At 37.8% G+C, this 20,299-nt stretch overlaps 1 protein-coding gene across 1 annotated transcript in view; it reads left to right on the forward strand.

Annotated features, from left to right (window-relative positions):
* The window catches only part of iqgap1 (IQ motif containing GTPase activating protein 1), a 51,089-nt gene that overhangs the window by 12,911 nt on the left and 17,879 nt on the right, over window positions 1-20,299 (forward strand). The window contains exons 3-13 of the mRNA XM_082161816.1: window positions 11,378-11,534; window positions 11,628-11,705; window positions 11,877-11,953; window positions 13,716-13,783; window positions 14,201-14,314; window positions 14,488-14,666; window positions 15,900-15,987; window positions 16,079-16,242; window positions 17,990-18,074; window positions 18,271-18,434; window positions 19,618-19,778. Of these exons, the coding sequence (XP_082017942.1) occupies window positions 11,378-11,534; window positions 11,628-11,705; window positions 11,877-11,953; window positions 13,716-13,783; window positions 14,201-14,314; window positions 14,488-14,666; window positions 15,900-15,987; window positions 16,079-16,242; window positions 17,990-18,074; window positions 18,271-18,434; window positions 19,618-19,778 (1,335 nt within the window). The remainder of the gene's footprint in view (window positions 1-11,377; window positions 11,535-11,627; window positions 11,706-11,876; window positions 11,954-13,715; window positions 13,784-14,200; window positions 14,315-14,487; window positions 14,667-15,899; window positions 15,988-16,078; window positions 16,243-17,989; window positions 18,075-18,270; window positions 18,435-19,617; window positions 19,779-20,299) is intronic.

Consider the following 20,299-nt stretch of genomic DNA (forward strand, 5'->3'; position numbering starts at 1 on the left):
AATGACAGACTTCTCTTTATGCTCAATCATTTAGTTAGCTGAAACCCCACTCAGGGTGTACGTATTTGTTGATACTTCCATTTCATTGTGACGTTGAACTCTATGGACAGCATCTGTGGACTAGATCTAGAATTTGTTTTATTTGCAGTAGGGGTGGGAATCTTTAGGTATGATTTAGTTTTAATTCAGGAGTCCTGATCCAAAATGATTCCTAGTGCATTTCTGCTTTTCTGTAGAAATGTAGGGTCAAGCTTCGATGTTTTAGCTGCTGGTAATTACCTGTAAATCACCAGGCAATGGTGGTGAGAAAATGAATGTTTTTGGTGTCAGGGAGGGGGAACCAATGACACTTCACTCTCTAACTTCTGCTACGTTATAGAATTATAATTATACAGAAGCATGAGGTCATTGTTCATTATGTGATTTGCTTTAGTACGGCTCTCATTCACTCACACATTAGACAGCCTCTCCCTTGTTTGGACAGGAAAAAGCCCACACCCCTGTGTTTGTCTGCTCCACCCTTCATTACCCACTGCTTTTTTTCCCTCAAGCCTTTCACAGGTGCTCTTCCCAGGAAAATGGCAGCGTCCACTTGGCTCTGGCTTCAATAAATGAGCCTTAATCCGTGTTTTTATGATGACTGTATGACCTGACAAGTTACTTTAGTTTATTTATTTGATACATATTTGGTTTTAGACTTATAAGAGTTGCTTCATCCAACATTTTCTGTGAGAATATGTGGGGGTGAGATTATTTGTCCTCCGTGAATGACTTTTTCTCTTGAAACAGAAATACTGTACAGGGTCTCTTGACCCCTGGGTCACAGCTGTGATACCAATGGAAGAAGCACACACTAAGTCCATTGTCACACACTAAAGTGAGGAAGCGGAGACTGTTCGTTTTAAAACCACAGACCCATTTTGATGCCTAAGCTTGTCTGTAATGTTTGGGAAATTGGAGATGTTGGCTGCAAGGTCCATTTCCTCTACTCCAAATGCTTATAGTGGCCCTAAAAGTGGGATATGAGGACACTTACGCACTTAAAACAATTAAATGTCATTGCATTAGATAACTAAAATAAGTGATACTTGAATTGATATTTAGGGAAATATAGTACAATCACTTTCCATGCAAAATATTTAACAAACAGAAGTTTGATTGGATTTTACAAATAATGTTAAAAATGAAGACAAAACTTTGACAAGAATGAATGAACAGAGACAGACGCATATCGTTGCCACTATACTGTTATTATTACGGCATTACTACCTGCAGCACCAACTATAATCGAGGTTAGTTCAAATTCGCCAAATGAACGTCCTCGTTGTGCGAACATTTTATCGTCGCCGGCATGAAAGGAGGAGAAGACTGCAAGCAATCCTGCGAGAACCACCGGAACTTCCTGTTAATGGTCTGAAAGTCCGAACCATACAGAGAATTGTTTCACACAAAACGAACCAAACCTTTGTTCAGTTTGATCCGGACCGAGACTACCTCTTTTCATCTGACCAAATTTCATCTGTTTGGTCCGGACCGTGGTGTTTCACACCAGGACCGCATTTATTTGTAGTCATTTGATCCAAATACCTCTTGGGACCAGTGTTCGCCCCCCTTTTCAGCTGTGTTGGATCCAGAAGTATTTTTTCCATTAATTTCTCCCATAGAGATTTTTAAAAAAAGTCTTGGTTAAAGAGTTATAAGTCGTGAAACAAGCCAATCAGCTATGAGGTGAATTGCACCACTACAAACTTTGATTTGAAGACAAATTTTTTTTGAAAATCCAACAAAAATCCAAAGGTAGAAGACTGTACTTAACAGCTTCAGTGAGGGAAAGAACTACAATCCCATGAAGTACTGTGAACCGCATAATCATAATGAAGCATAATGGAGAAATATAAAACTACATTTTACAAATGTTGATTGATTTAAAAAAAATATATAAATATATGTATATATGTACATACATACATGCATGACATGCATGCGCGCACACACACAAACAAACAAACAAACAAACAAACAAACACTCTCAAAAACTGCCCGACGGCCGGCCGTCGGCTTGGTGTGTCCCGGGCTTAACATTACCTTCCTGCAAACCCTGATCAAACACAACTGAAGCAACTAATTAAGATCTTCAGGGGCACTAGATAATTAGGTGTGTTGGATCAGGGTTGGATCTGAACTCTTCAGGTAGGTAGATCTCCTGGAATGTTGTAAATATGTCACGTAATGTTACATTAACCTCAAAGCCATTCAATGACCATAAACTTGTTAGGCAGCTAGAAAAATAAACTCTAGAGAGGAGCATTTTGCTAAATATATGCGCTGTATTGCATATTCATTGTATTTTTACTTAACATGTTCTTCAATATTTAATGTATGTTTGAATAAATCCATTTTATTATGACAGACACTATTTAAATGCTTATTTCAAAAAATGAATTGAAACATTATTATGCCAATAAAAAGTTATAATCAGGGCTTGACATTAACACTCCAAACGCGGCTGGATTTCAGCAGTGGCGTGTTACGCAGTCACTCCTACTAGCCACTTTGATGGGTTGAATTTTCTTTATATAATATATACATTTTCAATTGTAGTCTTTTAAAGCTATCTGAAATAATAAACTAAGTGCCAAGGTAGTGTTGTGAAAAATAGATTTTTTTCGATAGCCTACATATCGATACTGAAATATCTGAAATGCTATCAATACTCATTTTCTGCAGAATAGATGCACGAAACCAGTTGCGCTTTCTCGCTCTCCGACAGCGAGTCACACACAAACCCGCCTCCCCTCACTCATTCGTTTCTTTTTCTCCGGATGAATATTGTTGATGTTACAGGGCTTGAATTACGGCAACATTGTGCATAATTTTATTTATTCCTGCAAATTTTGTGCTCACACCCAAAGTGTGTGCACACAAAGCTGCCTAAGTATTAAATTGAGTATAGTTGTATAGTTGAGTATAGCCTATAAACCCTGTATAGTTTACAGAATTAGTTTTTTTCACAGAATAAATTTTTTCCCCTTACATTTGCCATGTACTGTACCTTATATATATATATATATATATATATAAGTATAAGTAATCAATAGCGAATGGAATTTAAACGAAATCGTAAATTAATTGAATCGCATGCTTGAATCTAAATCAAATTGTGAAATTTGTCAGTACCCAGCTCTACAAGCAGAGTGTTTTCATGGTAAAAAGTTTAGTGATTGTTTGATTGTCGAACACGACTGACTGAATAAATTCTTTACCGTAAGCGAGTCTCTTTTGAACTTCACTAAACGAATGTGCGTGTGCCACTCAAACCAGCAACAGATAAAGGAGCAAACAATCATATAATTCAGACTGTACTTTGTGGTTTGATAATGTAAATGCTGTTTGGTGATCATGCAACGTCAAAGTCATGTGTCAGAGGTGAATATATGCAGGTTATAAAGTTTTTGTAGGTTTCTTCTCATTATGCAAACTACATGTTATAATTTCAAGAAAACAATGAAAAACAGAAAATACAAATATTTACAGATTACTGTGCTATTTGCCGAAAATATTGCTGTGCGAACCATTTATGTTAAATTTGGTCTGAAAAATCATTTGGGAGGAGTCTGGAAAAGTATGGAATTTTTAAATGGAAAATGTGTACGAAGTAGGAACCCTGAGTTGAAGATTTGGCAAACAAGAAGCAGTTCATAGGGGTGTTTCAGGGTGAGTGAGTTTCAGACAGTGGCTTCCTGTAGAGAGGTGATTCAGCTCGGTCTGTTGCTGTGTCTAATTTGGTAGGCTGCATCCTCCTTAGGTCGCATTTGTCGGCTGCGTACATCATTGAGGCTGATTCATTTCAGTAAACTGACCCCACATTCCAAAGTCATTATGAAGTTACAGCAATTTATGCTTCACTAGGAATAAGTCAATTTTATAATGGTAACTGTTCTGAAATAAGACCACCTTTATGATGTATGCTGCTGACAAATGCGAGGTCGCAGCTTTCGAAATGAGACGCAGCTTTTGCGTGTCTGTGGCACCTGATCATGGAGGTCGTCCTGCACTGAATTCCTCCTCTGCAGCTGAGCATGTAATGGAGCACTTTGGCTACTCCACGCTGTGAAATGCTCTCCTTCTCGTGCCAGGGCTTTTCCTGTCATTATCTTTCTGCCATAATCCAAACTTTTTTGATGCATTTTTAATGCTTGTATGAGACGAAGTGTAGTTCTTTTAGTTTTTGCTGTCACAATGAAATGCTGCTGGGTAGAAGGTGTGTCTCTGCCTTTCTCGGATATTAGTCAGATATTTCAATATGGTCAGATAAGCTCCACCACTGATTTGCCTGTTCTCTGCCCATCTGAACTGGTCCAGACAAAGGTGTACTGCTGGTTGTTTCATGGCACACTCTGTTTATAGTGAGAAAAATATGTTGTGGTCACAGTTTGTGGTCTTCTGTAACAAGCAAACAATGCTAAGGCCAATTGTTGTCCAATTATGTGCGAATATTTTGGACAAAGTTGTGCTAGTCACATTTTCTTGGTTTACCTTTGTCTAGGTATGTTTTCAGATTAACTAAAGTGTTTACATGACATTTTAGAAGACATGTAATTGCTTAATCTAACTGCTGTCAAAGTCCAAGTAAGCCTACATTTGCTCAGAGGAAACGCATGACAAAAAATTAAATTGTCATGATTTACTCACCCTAATGTCGTTCCAGATACATAAGATTTTGGTTAATCTTTGAAATACAACACAAGTTGATTTTAAAGATTTATTTTTGCTGTTTTTGCCTTTATTTCGATAGGATAGTATCGAGAACTGACAGGTAACGAAGTGGGAGAGATATAGCCCTTCATTGAATGTCCAGGGAAACAAAACTTAAAAGATCCCAAAAAGTGATAAAGATGTCATTATCATTATTACAGACAAGGAAGAAGTTTAATCTAAGTCTTTTGAAGAGATTTATTCACTTTTATATAATGAACAGATTCAGTTTAAACAATGATTGACACGCATACATGCACGTATGGCACTCATGTATACTCATTGTTTTTTTGTTTTGTTTTTGTGCATCACAAGAACCAATGAGGTTTATTCTAGCGCATTACATGCACAAGTTTCTGTTTTTACTGTACAATATGTAATGTGCTGTCTGTATGCATGTATGCATGCATGTATGTATGTTTACATGTGAATAAAAGCTTCTAACCCTTAATAGCTTCTAACCCTTTATAACCTTTTTGAAATTAAGTTTTGGTTAGCTGGACTTTCAATGGAGAGGACAAAAACCTCTCAGGAATAAGTCTTATGGGTTTGGAAATAAATGAGTAAATGATGAGAGAATTTTCATTTTGGTTAAATATGCCTTTAATATCTAAGGGAACTTCTAGTTCTAACCCTTTAAAGGATCATTTGTGTAAGTGATTTTATATATTTTTATATATATATATATATATATATATATATATATATATATATATATATATATATATGCATATATATATATATGCATATATATATATATATATATATATATATGCATATATATATATATGCATATATATGCATGCATGCATGCATGCATGCATACATACATACATACATACATACATACATACATACATACATACATACATACATACATACATACATACAATACATACATACATACATTGTAATTTTTATTTTTTTTTATCCAGATTTTGCAGGGGAAACTTATGAGCAGAATTGTAACTGCCTGTAAACTCGAATGCTGGAGCAGTGGTGTTAAGGACTCCCTCTAAAGGCTCCTCCCACTTGTTCAGTGCTGTGCTTTGATTGGTGGAGTAACTGTCTAGGACTTTGCCTTTGAAGTTTTTTTTTTTATGTGTGAGGAAGTGACTGTTTGTGGTCTGCAGCTGTGAGGCGGCTCGAGAACCAAAGGAGTAAAAAAAAGTGCAGTTAATGCATTAAGAATCGTTGAGTCACATTCAAAATGATGTTTACTGATAACACATTTACTGATAAGTGATTCACAGTTATTAATATGTTTATTATCCTGTGATTTTTATCTCCCCCACCCCATTTATGTTCAGTTTTTTTTCTCTAAAATAGTTACTTTACTGTTTCTGACCATTCCTCTCTCTTGGATGTAACTTTTTATTTTATTTTTTTTGCTGTGCCTTTAAGACTCTATATAATGCCCTCTTCTCATATGACATGTGGAACAAGGCTTACTGATGGGTTACAGATGTGTTGTCTTATCCAATATTCAGTTGTTTTTAACTACCCCATCCTTTAAAAACAGTCTCTTTGCAAAGTAGGGGTGTAATGCTTTAAATTTCTCATGGTTTGGCTTGTATCATGGTTTTAGGGTCACAGTTTCGGTACGGTTCAGTGTTAGGTTCAGGGAAAAAAGGACTACTGTAATTTAAAAAAAATAAAAATAAGAACGAATCATCAAACTGCAAGAAATAGCACAAATAAGAGCAAAGATACAAATAAAATAAACAGTGCTTTTCATGTTTTTCAGGTAGGTCTAACAGTAGTTTTCAGGTACAGATTTTAATACAGAAATTAATAATCAATGTCATTGTCATGAAAATGTAGAAGGATTTCTGACTTCATAGATCTAAATATGTTCTTTTTGGACTGGAGAGGACGATTTCCCATTCTTAGTCACAGTAATGTTTCATAGTAGCTACTTCTAGGGCTGGGTAATATAGGTAAAAATGTATATCTGAATATTTTTCCAACTTTTGATGATAATGGATATGTATAGATATTTTTGCATTTGCTCTTGAAAAATGTAAAAAGGTGATATTCCCCCTCCTAAGTGAAAAATATAGAACAGTTAATGTTACAAAGTTGTTTATTGCAAAATCAAGAGTTCAAAAAAATGATAATTTAGACATAGTGACCACTTACTGCTGTTTACTAAGTGAACACACAAGGAAAAATCATATTTACAAATACGAGAGCGTTTGAAGCAGATGCATATCAGCTAGTCGTGAGATGGAAAAAGGGAAGAGAATTTGGCTTACTCGCTTTATGAATTAACTTTTAACATCACAATATTCCCTAATCATATATAGTCAGGAAAATCATCACAGTAATATCACTAATATTCATCATCTAGTCCAGGATCCTGGAGGGCCACTGTCCTGCAGAGTTTAGCTCCAACTAGCCTCAACATGCCTGCCTGAAAGATTCTAGTATGCCTAGTTAGACCTCTATTAACTGGTTCAGTTGTGTTTAATTGGGAGCTGAACTGTCGGGGGACTAGACACCCCTGATCTATCCATAGTTGAAACTTTAATTTCAAAAGATCAAGGAAAATATGAGGACAAGTTGATTCAATGTTCTCACGGTATGACCTCTTCAATATTTTTCTTGGAGTTACATAACCGGAGGGGGAAGCCTCTGTGTGTCTTCCTTGGGAGCTCACTCTCATCTCTTCTCTTCCTATTGGAATGACCTGTGAACTGTGTGCAGCTTTTGTCTTCCTGTGTCACTGAAAGGAAGTCTGTTGTTGTAGATACTGTTACACTTTCTCAGCTACAGTCTCAGTTTTTATTGGATTAAATTTGAAATGTCTCCATATTGTATGGTACAACTCATGAATAGTTTCATTTCTTTTTTTTTTTGTGGTTTTATTATCTGGCCCCATTAAAAGCATCGACTTTGGTGTGTGTGTGTGTGTGTGTGTGTGTCTCCCTCATGAAGAACCATTGCAGTTTTTCAGATGAGAGAGGGAATGAAAGGAGGGTTGTTGTGCTGCTGCTATGAATGTGTGTCCTGTGTGGATGTTCACAGATTAGTTAGAGAGCCTTTCTGTTGCTGCAGAAAGTTCATGCTGTGCAATAATGATACCCGTTTTCACTTTCAAGGAATAGATCACACCGAAATAGGCTACTTTTTTGACATACTATAAAAGTAAATATATATTCCAAATCAAATCAGCTTTGATTTGATTGGCCATCTCAACTATTTTGACATTGACGAGCGCTTATACTGCTGAGGCAGACCAGCAGTTTGGCCATTTCTAATTATTGGGGAGACTTGTCCCCCTAAGTAGCCGCCTTTCCACTGTCGGGCCAATGTGAGCCAGGGCTTTCAATGGGCCGTGCTGGGATAATAATGAATTTATGTCAATATTGTACAATAGTCACACAGAAATAAAGTGGTATTTACTGTTATTTCTCAAAAGAAAGATGACACATCAGTCGCATCTGTTTCTGTTTTTTTTTTTTTTTTTACAGGACAGTGTTTACATCACATTTAGAAAGAATGATCATTTCTTCAAATTTTCCACTAAAAATACGACCTGATGAGCTTTAGCACTCTCGCAGTGACAGTCCCACAGTTATATATTTTAAGTCAGAGAAACGGAGGAAGGTCCCGAAAAACCGGAGTTGCTATATTTTAATGCGGAGCTAAATATGGATATCAGACAGTCCGAAAAGAGATGATGAGACACACTGAGAGAGAAAATAAATACACGATTGTGATAGCCTAACGTTATATGATTTGTCTTGATTTCTTCAAGGGGCCGTATTTACCATGTTTATTACTATGGTAACTTAATGGTTAGCGCCTATATTCTTTTGCATCGCATGTAAATATTTCTGCCTTATGCGGTGATCAGAATCCACATCGGATCACAAACAGAAGTTATTTCAAACACTCGCTGCTGTCTGAAAGTGAGTTTTGAGCTAAAATGGTTTTAAAAGTCTTTAATGCTGATGTTAGCTGAAAGCTATATGAAATCATCCTGCGCTGCCGTCTCCAGACTCAGGTAAACTCCGCCTCTGTTCGTAACCACTCCTCAAGCCTGAGTTGGCCTGCTTTGGACCGAGGTTGTCGGCAGGCCAAAAAACCCTGGCCATTGGCCCAGAGGAAGTCCCGACGAGGCCCGATCAAATCCTGGAAGTGACAGTGGAAACGCAACTAGCTCTGGCACGCACTAGCATGACCGCTTTGGTCCCGACAGTGGAAACGCGCCTAGTGTCTATGGTGGGCCTACAGCCCAGCCACAAAGACACTTCCACTACATTTAAAATGCCACTAGACTGCTGAAGCTGACCAGCCTAAAAACGTTTTGTCATCCTAACAACAAACAGAGCAGTCACAGTGTGTAATGGAGGGCGGCAGAGCAGCATTGATAATATTGGGGGGTACAGTTTGGTCATTTCGAATTATTGGGGGGAACTTGTCTTTGGTAACATCCATGTTGTTCTCATGGCCACTTAAATTACATCAAATAATTTAATATAGCTTATCCAAATTGTTTAGATTTTTATAATGCACATTTGTTTTTTTCCCCCCATGTCAAGTCAAGTCATCTTCATTTATATAGCGCTTTTAACAATGTAGATTGTTTCAAAGCAGCTTTACAGAGATAAACGTATAATTTATGGTAACAGAGATTGTTTTGGCTTTATAGCGGTTCTTTAGTAAAGTTATTTTCCAGCTAAGGTTAGTTATGATTGATTCGCTTCCGTCGCAACAATCATTTGTTATTAAATTAGGGGCCGCTAAGACGACACCATTCTCTCTACATAGACTTTAAACGCGAACCTGTGAGAAACGCTGATGGCGTTCACATGCGCATTAAGAATTGGTTCTATAGTTATGTGCGTTTGAATATATGTACGCAGGTTTGTAATTCCCTACAAACCAAGCCTAAACAAAGTACTGGTGTTTCCTTATAATTTTTGATACAGAATTTAATTTTATTTTGTCACTTCGGGGTAGATACGCGAATTGAGTTTCCCGACAACGCTTTATCTGTAGAGTGGTAAAGGGATCTTCCATAGGGAGAGACTAGTTGGCACTTCAGCACTGCGTTGACATCGGGTCCAGGCGAAGGTCCTTCGTCAGATCTGGATACGGCCTGGATCCGGCAGGCTGCGGGAAAACCTCGGGATAAACAAAGACACTAAAATTAGCGTAGATGCCATTCTTCTTATGATGTAACGAGTACATCAGGATTTATGGGAAGTGTTCCCGGTTCCGGCTGACCTGATCTATGCAGCCTAACATTGAATTATAGAAGTCTATAATGTATTATGTGAAAGCTAGGTCAAAGAATGACCATCAACCCGGTTACCCCTGTACACAAAGCAGTGCTGCGCAACATTCTGTTTCTGATGCCCACAAGTTAATGAAAGGAAGTCAAACAGTATTTGGATGTTTTCAAATAGCCATTTAGATTTGTGTATTCACTGTGGTGTATATCAGACATCACCATGTGCTTAAATGCTTTATATTTATTTTCAGACTAATGCATTTTCACATTTTAATCTGGACTAAAACATTCTAGCTTGGAAAATAGATCTTGATACTGGTTGAAAATGTTCTGAATCTGATACTTTACTATTGTTCTTTATAGATGTGTTCTCTTTGTGCTAAAGAACATTACTATAAAAAGTGCAAAAGTAAATTCCTTATACAAAGATATTGGATGGCTTTATTTGGATGGCACAGTTGTAAGGATTACTTTAATATTTTTTGGTCCTTTTTGAAGCTAAACTGTCACATTCTGCTTTCTTCTGAAGAACACAAAAGGAAGAACATCTGAAGTGATTCAGTTTTGGAGCATCATGACATTTGAGTTAATGAGTTAATCTATGGGAAACTATGCCTTTAAGAAACGGACATAGCGAGTCTGCTGCTTTTCTAGAACAAACAGAATTAGCCTTTGCAAAGCAGACAACTAGCATTATGTAAATTTACATGTAAATCGCATGGGAACTTTGCATCATCATCTATTGTTACGTCATCTATCTGACCTGCAAGTAGATGACAACCATAGTAGAGCAAGATATATTTTTTTATCTCCTTTTCAGAACCTGGTTTTTGTTTTTAACATATGTTCCAGATTTTCAGTATTTGATGTATGTTGTCAGGTTGTGTGGTTTCTGTTTGAAAACATTTCTTGGCCGCCTTGGAATGTGTTTTGTTTATTTCAGCAGGTTGAAATGTACAGGAGAATGTTGTCAATGTGATGCACATGATATAACCAGTTGGTATGTGGTATTTTGTTGGTCTTTGGACAAAACCCTGTTGTAATAAAGCCTCATAACATGAAAAAGAGAACAGGGTGTGCTAATGTGCTTATTTTCATAACATGAGTGCCACCTTTTGTACCGGTTCTTTTATATTTGACTTTGTATTTGAGTACATCCCCCAGAGGTTTAAACTATATAAAGGTATTCAAATGTGTTTGAAAACTCTGCCAAGCCGTACAAATGCAATATAATGAGCAAGCCTAACACGATGACTCTATAACAATTCTCTTTTATAATAGCATACTTTTGCATTGCTTAGGTAGTTGTAACTTGCATCGTGTACAAAAGTGTGCATTACCTTGCTGAATATAATGCCGTGTGTCTTTGTGTTTCAGATGGATTGAAGCGTGTTTAAATGAGGATCTTCCGCCCACCACCGAGCTGGAGGAGGGCCTGAGGAATGGCGTGTATCTGGCCAAGCTGGGAAACTTCTTCGCTCCCAATGTGGTCTCTATCAAAAGGATCTATGACCGCGAACAAACACGTTACAAGGTATGACTTAAGTTAAAAACCATTTTCAAAAGCACTGATGTGGAAAAAGCAGAAGGTATGGATTCACTTGTTGCTTCTTTGTCCCATTAATAGGCCACTGGGCTCCATTTCAGACACACAGACAATATCATCCAATGGCTGAATGCAATGACAGATAAAGGCCTTCCTAAGGTGAGGAGTGTAGGTGGTGAACACGAGTCTGCATGGTTCTGTCATTTGCAGCATTTCTACGGCTTTGAGTCACTAACATGACAGAGCTTGCCTCTGATCTCCTTTCCCATGTTTGGAAACAATGCTGTATTCAATCTCATCAAAGTACATATACTTTTCTCTCCCTGTCAGATTTTCTATCCTGAGACAACAGACATCTATGACAGGAAGAACATGCCCCGCTGCATCTATTGCATACATGCTCTCAGGTACCTAGTGTGTCTCTGTGCTCATTCACAAATATGGGAAACAAATATTAAAAATAAATAGTTTTATTTTTATTTTGTGTTGCGGTAGTTCTGCTGTGTTCATAATTGTAGAGCTTATCCAGTAACAAAATACTAGTGCACACATGCAGCACTACATTTAAACATTCTCCTAAATAATTCTCTCATATATGTAGCTCTGGTAAGTTTACATACACCACCGTTCAAAAGTTTGGTGTCAGTTTTTTCTTTTATTCAGAAATGACGCATTAACTTGACAGTAAAGACATTTATAATGTTACTAAACATTTCTTTTGAACTTCAAAGAATTCTGAATTCATCAAAAAAATTTATCATGGTTTCCACAAAATATTAAGCCACAAAACTGTTCTCAACATTCATAATAATACATGTCTTGAGCAGCAAATCAGCATATTAGAATGATTTCTGAAGGATTGTGACTGAAGACTGGAGTAATGATGCTGAAAATTAAGTTTTGTTTATAATTAAAATTATTTTAATTAAAATAATTAGCATTTTTTAAATGTATTACAATAGAAAAGTTATTTTAAATTGTAATATTTTACAATATTACTGTTTTTACAGATTTTTTTGGTAAATTTTTAAATCAAATAAAAGCAGCCTTGTTGAGCATAAGGCCGTCTGTCCAACAAAGCGTTTTTAAAACGTCATGAGCGTAACGAGGTGCTGAGCGTTCGACGTTTTTTACAGGTCGCCGAGAGTTGAAGAATGTTCAACTTTGGGTAAAACGCAGCGCTCATCACTGTCACTTTTTACCCAACCGTCCAATCACAGTGGAGGAGGGGCGGGACTAATACCACACCGACCAACCGCCACATTCTGCTTGTACAACGTCAACAGATGACAACAAGCAGCATAATAATGGAACAAAATCATTTAAAACAAGAGCAAGAGAAAATACATTACATTTTAATATAGAATCAACACAGAAACAAAATATGTGTGAAATGAGATACTAGTAACACTTTCTCAGATATTCTGTATCATAAGCAAAGTGTCTCAACTGAAAAAAATACTGCGCTGCCAAAACGCTCAAGCGCTCACAGCTAGGTGTTTTCAGCTGGCTAAAAACGCTTTGGTGGACACACGGCCTAAGAGACTTTGTACCACCCAAACTTTTGAACAGCAGCAAATTAATACTTCTGTTAGTGAATCATTTAGTTAGTCTGTTCATTCTCACACTTAAAATTCATTTTAGTGAACTAGTACATTCAGGGTTTCATGTAAATTAACCACTTCACTAAATTATGTTAATCATGCCTAGAAGTGCAAGGGAATGACCCTGTGTAGATTTGATCTGCATCTACACTTCCTCATCTTGGATTTAATGAGTCAGAATTAATGAGGAAACCTGTTCTCATTTCTGTTGAGGCGCTTAACACGAGGCTAGAGAATCCTGCCATTTGTAACTCTCACATTCCTGCTCAATGCAGAATTGACACTGGGCCCGAAGGCCATAAATCTGGCCTTCAGAAACAGGAAATAACAGCATTTAGGGGGCGAGAATTTGGCAGAGGCCTGGCGTTGGGTGAGGGGTACTGAATCCAGTTGTGGGTCTCTGTAGCAAATGTTGATGAAGGGATGTGGGTTAAACTTGAAAGTCATGCAGATAACATCTGACTCTCTTTTCAGTAGTGCCTTTTCCCGCACACACACCTGTGGAATAGGATCGCTCTCCTCTGGGAAATTAGTTTCTCATGATCTCTTTCTGTTTTCTCTACAGCCTCTACCTGTTTAAACTTGGCCTTGCACCCCAGATTACAGACCTGTATGGCAAGGTCGCCTTCACAGGTGAGTCAGCTCGCTGTGGTGTCAAACAAAAGCTTGAGTTTATACAATAACAGCTGGAAAAGCCCCTGTTCCTGGGAGCTGCGGTCAATGTGAAAATCATTATCAATTGTATGAGTGTTTCCTGCCATTTTAGCTTGCCCGAACTGCCTGCCAAGTCCATGAATGGAAAACATTATTTACCAGACCTATTTAGAACAATGTCCAGCCAATCACATTAAAGCGAGGAAAAACACACAGCCAAGATTACCTTTCAAAAGGTTACCATGCTTATTACAGCATGACATTCCAGTATTTATCCTGAGTCTATCCAGATACTTATTGTATAAAAAACATGAAAACAAACAGAATACTTTCCACTGAGACAAATAATCCCATTTTTTGTGACTTGTGTGCTGAGTTTGTTTTTTGTCTTTTCAGAGGAGGAGATTAACAACATGAAGATTGAATTAGAGAAATACAACATTCAAATGCCATCATTCAGCAAAATTGGGGGGATTTTAGCTAACGAACTGTCAGTGGATGAAGCAGCCTGTGAGTATTGTTTCTGCTTTTAAAGTTGAATTCCTCTTTGCTCTTTGGCGTAACTCCTTCCCTTGTAAACATAAACAACTAGACTTAACTTGCACAGCCAAGAGTTTAACAGCACAGTAATTACGATCTGTTTTACATTGAGAACAGCATTATTTTCTGTTGCAATGATTCAGTGCACGCTGCTGTTATCGCCATCAATGACGCCATTGACCATGGAGTCCCTGAGGGTACTCTAGCTGCCATGAGAAACCCAAACGCCATGTTACTGCAGATGGATGAAAGCGCTGCCCAGCACTACCAGGACACCTTGTTCCAGGCCAAGACTGAGAAAGTGGCCAACTCCCGAAAGAGAGTACGAACTGCACTCTACTGTTCTTATTAAAAGATTTGTAATAGTTGGGTAACTAAGGTTGTATATCTCTGTCAGTAAACCTAGCGGCCTGGCTAGCTAGACAGCATTTTAAGGCATCAGATGTAGGGATGTTCATTTATTTATTTTTTTCTAACCGACAACCGAAACTCGTTAACTGATCATTTAAACGTTAACTGACAAGATTGTCAAATTAGAATGGATAAGTGTCTATGACCCATTAAAAATAAGAAAAAAAAATTGATTTCAAGAGGTTTTGTTTTACATCACGCACCTGCAGCTCTTCTGTGAACGGAGAAAAACTAAATAAGAATATATGTATAAAAGGACTAAATACGCAAAATATATATCAGTGAAATAATTCACAGATTGACAAAATGAAAGAAAAAAATGTGCAACAAGTAGTTTCCTATATGCGGAGTTTCGGTTCATTTTTGGGACGCGCTCCAAAAACAAGGAGACTGAGATGGAAGAAAGAGCATCCAGTTTTTTTTGTTTTTTTTACAAAAGCACAATGTTTTGTTTTTTATTGTGAGTGTACTGTACACAAATAAAAGTAAACCCTTTACCGTTAAATTTAAAGTATTTATTGTGGAGAGAGCTGTGTTTTTAATGTTTATAAACATTTCACTTTATTTAGGCCTTGCTGGTATTGACATGAATGTAATAAAATGCGACTTAAGCATGCGACTTAAGCATGCACCCCTCTTTTTCTTTTTTTTTTTTAGCTTATTAACAATATGTCAGATAATATATTGGAATTAACTAAATGTAGAGCGCTATTTGTGTGATGCAATCAGCTAAAAAAATATTGACAATCAGTGTAATTTTATTATTATTTATATACCATTATAGTATAAATTAGCTTTTTATTTTTTCAGTTTTTATTTTAATTTAAGTTTTAGTAATTTGATGTGCTTATTTATTTTTATTTTTTAATATTTCCAATTAGCTTTAATTTATTTTTATATCAGTTTTAATAGTACTTCAAACTCAGCTTATTTTATATCAGTTGCCAAGGCAACATTTCTAATATTTGTTAAAACGTAAGTTTATTTTTTTCATTTTTATTTTTTTCATTTTCTAATTTTTTTTCAGTTAATGAAAACTATACTTTTAGTTTTAGTTTACAATAACAACATTGTTGATAATCTATCCATTGTGTCATAGTATGAAGATAAAGATTTGAATGAAATGTGTATTTCTGTGGTATAGATTGGCGAGAATGCTGAGGCTGAAAGGGATGCTTACGATGAGCTGCTTACACAGGCTGAAATCCAGGGAAACATCAACAAAGTCAATCGTATGTTCCTCACCCATGTCTACATCCATCTCTCTGTGCTCTTCTGAAGTGAATGATGTTATCTGAGTTCTGTGCTTGTGCTTATTCTCAGTGTCCAAAGCCTTGAATTCGGCAGAACAGGCCCTGCTGGGCGAGGATGAGGACAAGCTGTATGACGCTCTCCGCACCCCTGCGTTAGGCCTGCAGTCAGTGCAGGCTCAGAACAAGGGATGGTACCTCAAACAGCTGCTGGCCGATCGAGAGCAGAAGGAACAGGTAACAGGTTCTGCTCCTCGCAATGGTTTGCCACTTATAGTTTGGTCAACTTTTGTCTTTTGTCAACGAGGTTCGATTTTGTTTAATGATGCCTTTTAGAATTCTGAATATTGAATGCACATGCATTATGTGCTGTCCCTTTTCAAGAGTTCAGGGACAGTTAGTCAGACTCAGAGCCCAGAGCTCAACCGAAATATATGCTGGTCAAGATAACCATTAGCCTGACAAGCCAGACCCACATCAAGATGTTGGGTCTGGGAAAACACCATTGGTAGGGCTCAATCCAATGGGCGGGATAAACGGTTGTCTTCCCTCTGCACTCAATAGGATAGCGCTACAACCAACCAGAGAGTTTTCCCACCAGCGGAGCTAGTTGATAGATTAAACTTTTGCCGTATCCGTTCGGCAAAACTCCGAACACATCTTCCTTTTTTTAAGAATGACTTCAGTGCCGTTCTTTTCTCAAAGAAAAGCTTAACTCCAAGTCTTCCAGAGGCGCGGCCAAAGCCAAAGCTGGCTGTTCGCCAGCAGCAGCAGCAGCCATCTTCTTTGTTTTCAAGTAGCAGGGAATTCACACATAACGGGCCCTGTCCCAAATGGAACCCTAAGCACTCGCGGTCTTCCTCTGAGTCCGCACTTTCGTGACGTAATGCCGCTTTGTCTGTCGGGAAGAAGTCTGCTGCGGAGCCCGCATCAGCGCGGGCTCTGCAAAAGTGCGCATCAAGGGTGCAAATCGACCACTTGGGGGCGCTCGCGAGCACCCTTCTGAGATCTAAAAATGACAAATGGGACACACTGCGGTCTCACAGACTTAACGGACACACGCGTGCACGCGGCAGCCATTGTAAGTCCACAAGACCGAAAGTGCACATGAAGTGTGCCATTTGGGACAGGGCCAAAGTCACAACTCTGCCGTCATTATGTTAAGCCCGCCCACCGACTCTATACACAATTTGATTGGCCTGACTAGAGTTTGTAGATATCACAAAATTAAAAATTTTGTCTGCAAGAGTTTTTTTTCTTTTTTTCTGCAATATACAGAACCGTTAACAAATGTGGTGTCCGTAAGAAGTCTACAGAGAAGAACAATTATATTTTGAAATATTTTTAGTTTAAAATAAATTAATATATTGTATTTATATTTTTACTTCAGTATCCTTCAGAAATCAATCTGATATGCTGATTTGCTGCTCAAGAAACATTTCTTATTATAATTATTAATGTTGAAAACCGTTGTGCTGGTTAATATTTTTGTGGAAACTGTGAAACATTTTCTCAGGATTCTTTTATGAATAGAAAGTTCAAAAGAACAGCATTTATTTGAAACGGAAATCTTTTGTAACATTGTAAAAGTCTTTAGTGTCACTTTTAATCATTTAATGCATCCTTGATGAATAAAAGTTATAATTTCTTTTTCTTAAAAATCTTACTGACTCATGTACGGCTTAATGCGTATGGCTTAATGTTTTTAAAAGTGAGTGAAAAAGATACAAATAAAATAAAAACAGCAGTAAATATTAATATCACTATCAGATTTACATTGGCCTCGGTTTACGATGTTAAAATTTTGGTAATCTGTATTGGTCTCAGATTTCCTAATCATTGCACACTCCTATTAATGAAGTAACAATTCTTTACTGTACCACAACTGATTCGTGATACAAACCAAACTGTGAAAATTATGAACGGTCTCTTCTAAATTAAAAGTATCTCATCATTTTGGCTTGTCATTCTTCCTTATGCCTAGAATGCCCCAGGAGAGCCGCTGGTGAAGGAGGAGATACAGAGTGGAGTAGAGGCAGCCAATTCGCATGCAGCGGACTATCAAAGATGTGTGTACTCTTTTATGTATCACTGCATTATTTTTAAACTCATGAAATATTTTGTGTGTTCAGAGAACCGTACATCAGAGACGCCAGTGTTTTCTTTGTCTCTCTTTTATGTGTTCATTTATGCTGTCCTACAGCTGTCACTCTGTGAAAAGAACAATGAGATGTGTGTGTGTGTGTGTGTGTGTGTATATCTCAGTGCTGCGGGCAGTGGAGAGGATTAATGGTGCCATCAGAAAAGGTGTAGCAGAGGAAACAGTGAATGAACTGATGAACCCAGATGCCCAGCTGCCGCAGGTTTATCCTAGTGCTGCAGATCTGTACCAGAGAGAACTCGCCAGCCTGCAACAGCAGAGCGCAGAGGTTAAAACACACAATCTCTGCTCACTCTTGCACATTATTTTCTAATCAGACAATAACTGTCTCCAGAACCAAGAGAGCTTCCTATGGCCTACACAGACAGCTGTGTACATTACCTTACATTGCAGAATCCTAACGGTCATGGCCCCTATTAAGTGCTCAATGTGGATCAAAACAAGGTTGTTGCAATACAACAGAATTTATGATAATTGTGACATTTAAAAATGTATTATTATTATTATTATTATTATCATCATGTTAATACTACACATCCAATAATATCGTAAACAATCCTGCACCTCTCTGGTTGATCCTCTAACACTGACACAGTGTATGACTACTTCGGTCAGACAAAATCATGTTTGTGCAGATGAAAATGAAAGTGAGACACTCTACCTGCACCTGTAAAAATGAGCTTGCCAGTTTTTTAAATTCCGTAAAAAACAACAAAAAAAAAACAAGGAGCTAGACACTAGGGTGCAGGAAGTGCCGATCATCAGTTTTTGGTGTGCGCTTGCCAAGCTAATGCCACAGTACTGTAATAAGACTCTCTCTCCGCCACTCTGCACAGTTGTATTTTGAGTGTGATTCATTGGCCAAAGATTAAAGATGAATTTGATAGCATTGACTGATAGAAAAAAAAATTGTGAATTGTGTTATTGTGAATTACTTGGTAGTGAAAATCTGATACTGGGACAGCCCTGCTCTTGACATATCTCTCACGATGTCCGGGATCTTTTTTCACTTGTCAAAATGAATTCTGGGATTGCCTTCTTCGAGAAGGATACATGTAATTCTGGCATCTTAAGAGACAGCATATTTAAAGGACAATTCACACAGCACAGACAAATGCCTATAAACAGATTTGTTGGGTTTTGTCGGATCATTGTGTTTGTCAGGGTTTGTTTTCACCCGACTGAATATGTTCAATCAGCGTTTGTTGTGTCTTTTGGGGCAGAGTGGGACAGTTATATTTCATCAAATTCTAAATCCAACGGCCAACTTGTTTTTTGGTGTTTGTCTGTGCGGTGTGAATTGGCCTCAAGTTGTGCACCTATGATGCCTTTGTAAGCAGCTCACTTGGTTTTAGAGCAGAGCAATTTTTTACATGCAGTTTACATAAGTTGATGAACTGTAACCTTTTAGTTTAGTGTGAGTGATTTTGGTGCTTTGCTTGACTGCACAGGGCTCATTGTCTCACCCCGAGCTGTTGGTTGCTGTGGAGATGCTGTCCTCGGTGGTGCTGATAAACGGTGCGCTGGATGTCGGGGACCGGGCAGCAGTGTGGAAACAGCTCAGCAGTAACGTCACCGGCCTCAGCAATGTAGAGGACGAGTACGCCCAGAGGTGAGAATGAGGCTTGTGGTTAAAGTCAACGTGCAATTGAAACTGGTCCCATTTACTTCAATACACATTATTGTGCACAATTTTTTTTTAGTGGTCTTAATCTTGGCCTTTCATCAAAATACAGCAACTTATGTCACGGTTGCCACTCATACACTTCATGGCTTTCAAAGGCCATATTTACACTTGTAACTTAATAAAGTGCTCACCACTTTTAATGCAAAAGACCACAAATTTTGAATTTCATTTGTGGCAGTGTTGCCCGTCTGCTTGCTGAAGAAATATGCTCAGCTGTTCCTCTCTGGCCGGCCATAATGTACAAGCTCTCACATATATATATTTTTAACCATTTTTGGAGGAGTGAAGTTTACACATGTGCCTTCAACAACTTGATGCATTTACATTTGTCCAGTTTCATCTGGAACGTGTCTCAAACCACCTCTTTAAATCCGTCTCAAAAGCATTTCGGAAGGCATTTGCACCTTGTTTTTTTTCTGATCGGATAGCTTTGTGGGGCAGGCATT

The sequence above is a fragment of the Leuciscus leuciscus genome (genome assembly GCF_965113295.1).
Source record: "Leuciscus leuciscus genome assembly, chromosome: 2".
NCBI lineage: Eukaryota > Metazoa > Chordata > Actinopteri > Cypriniformes > Leuciscidae > Leuciscus > Leuciscus leuciscus.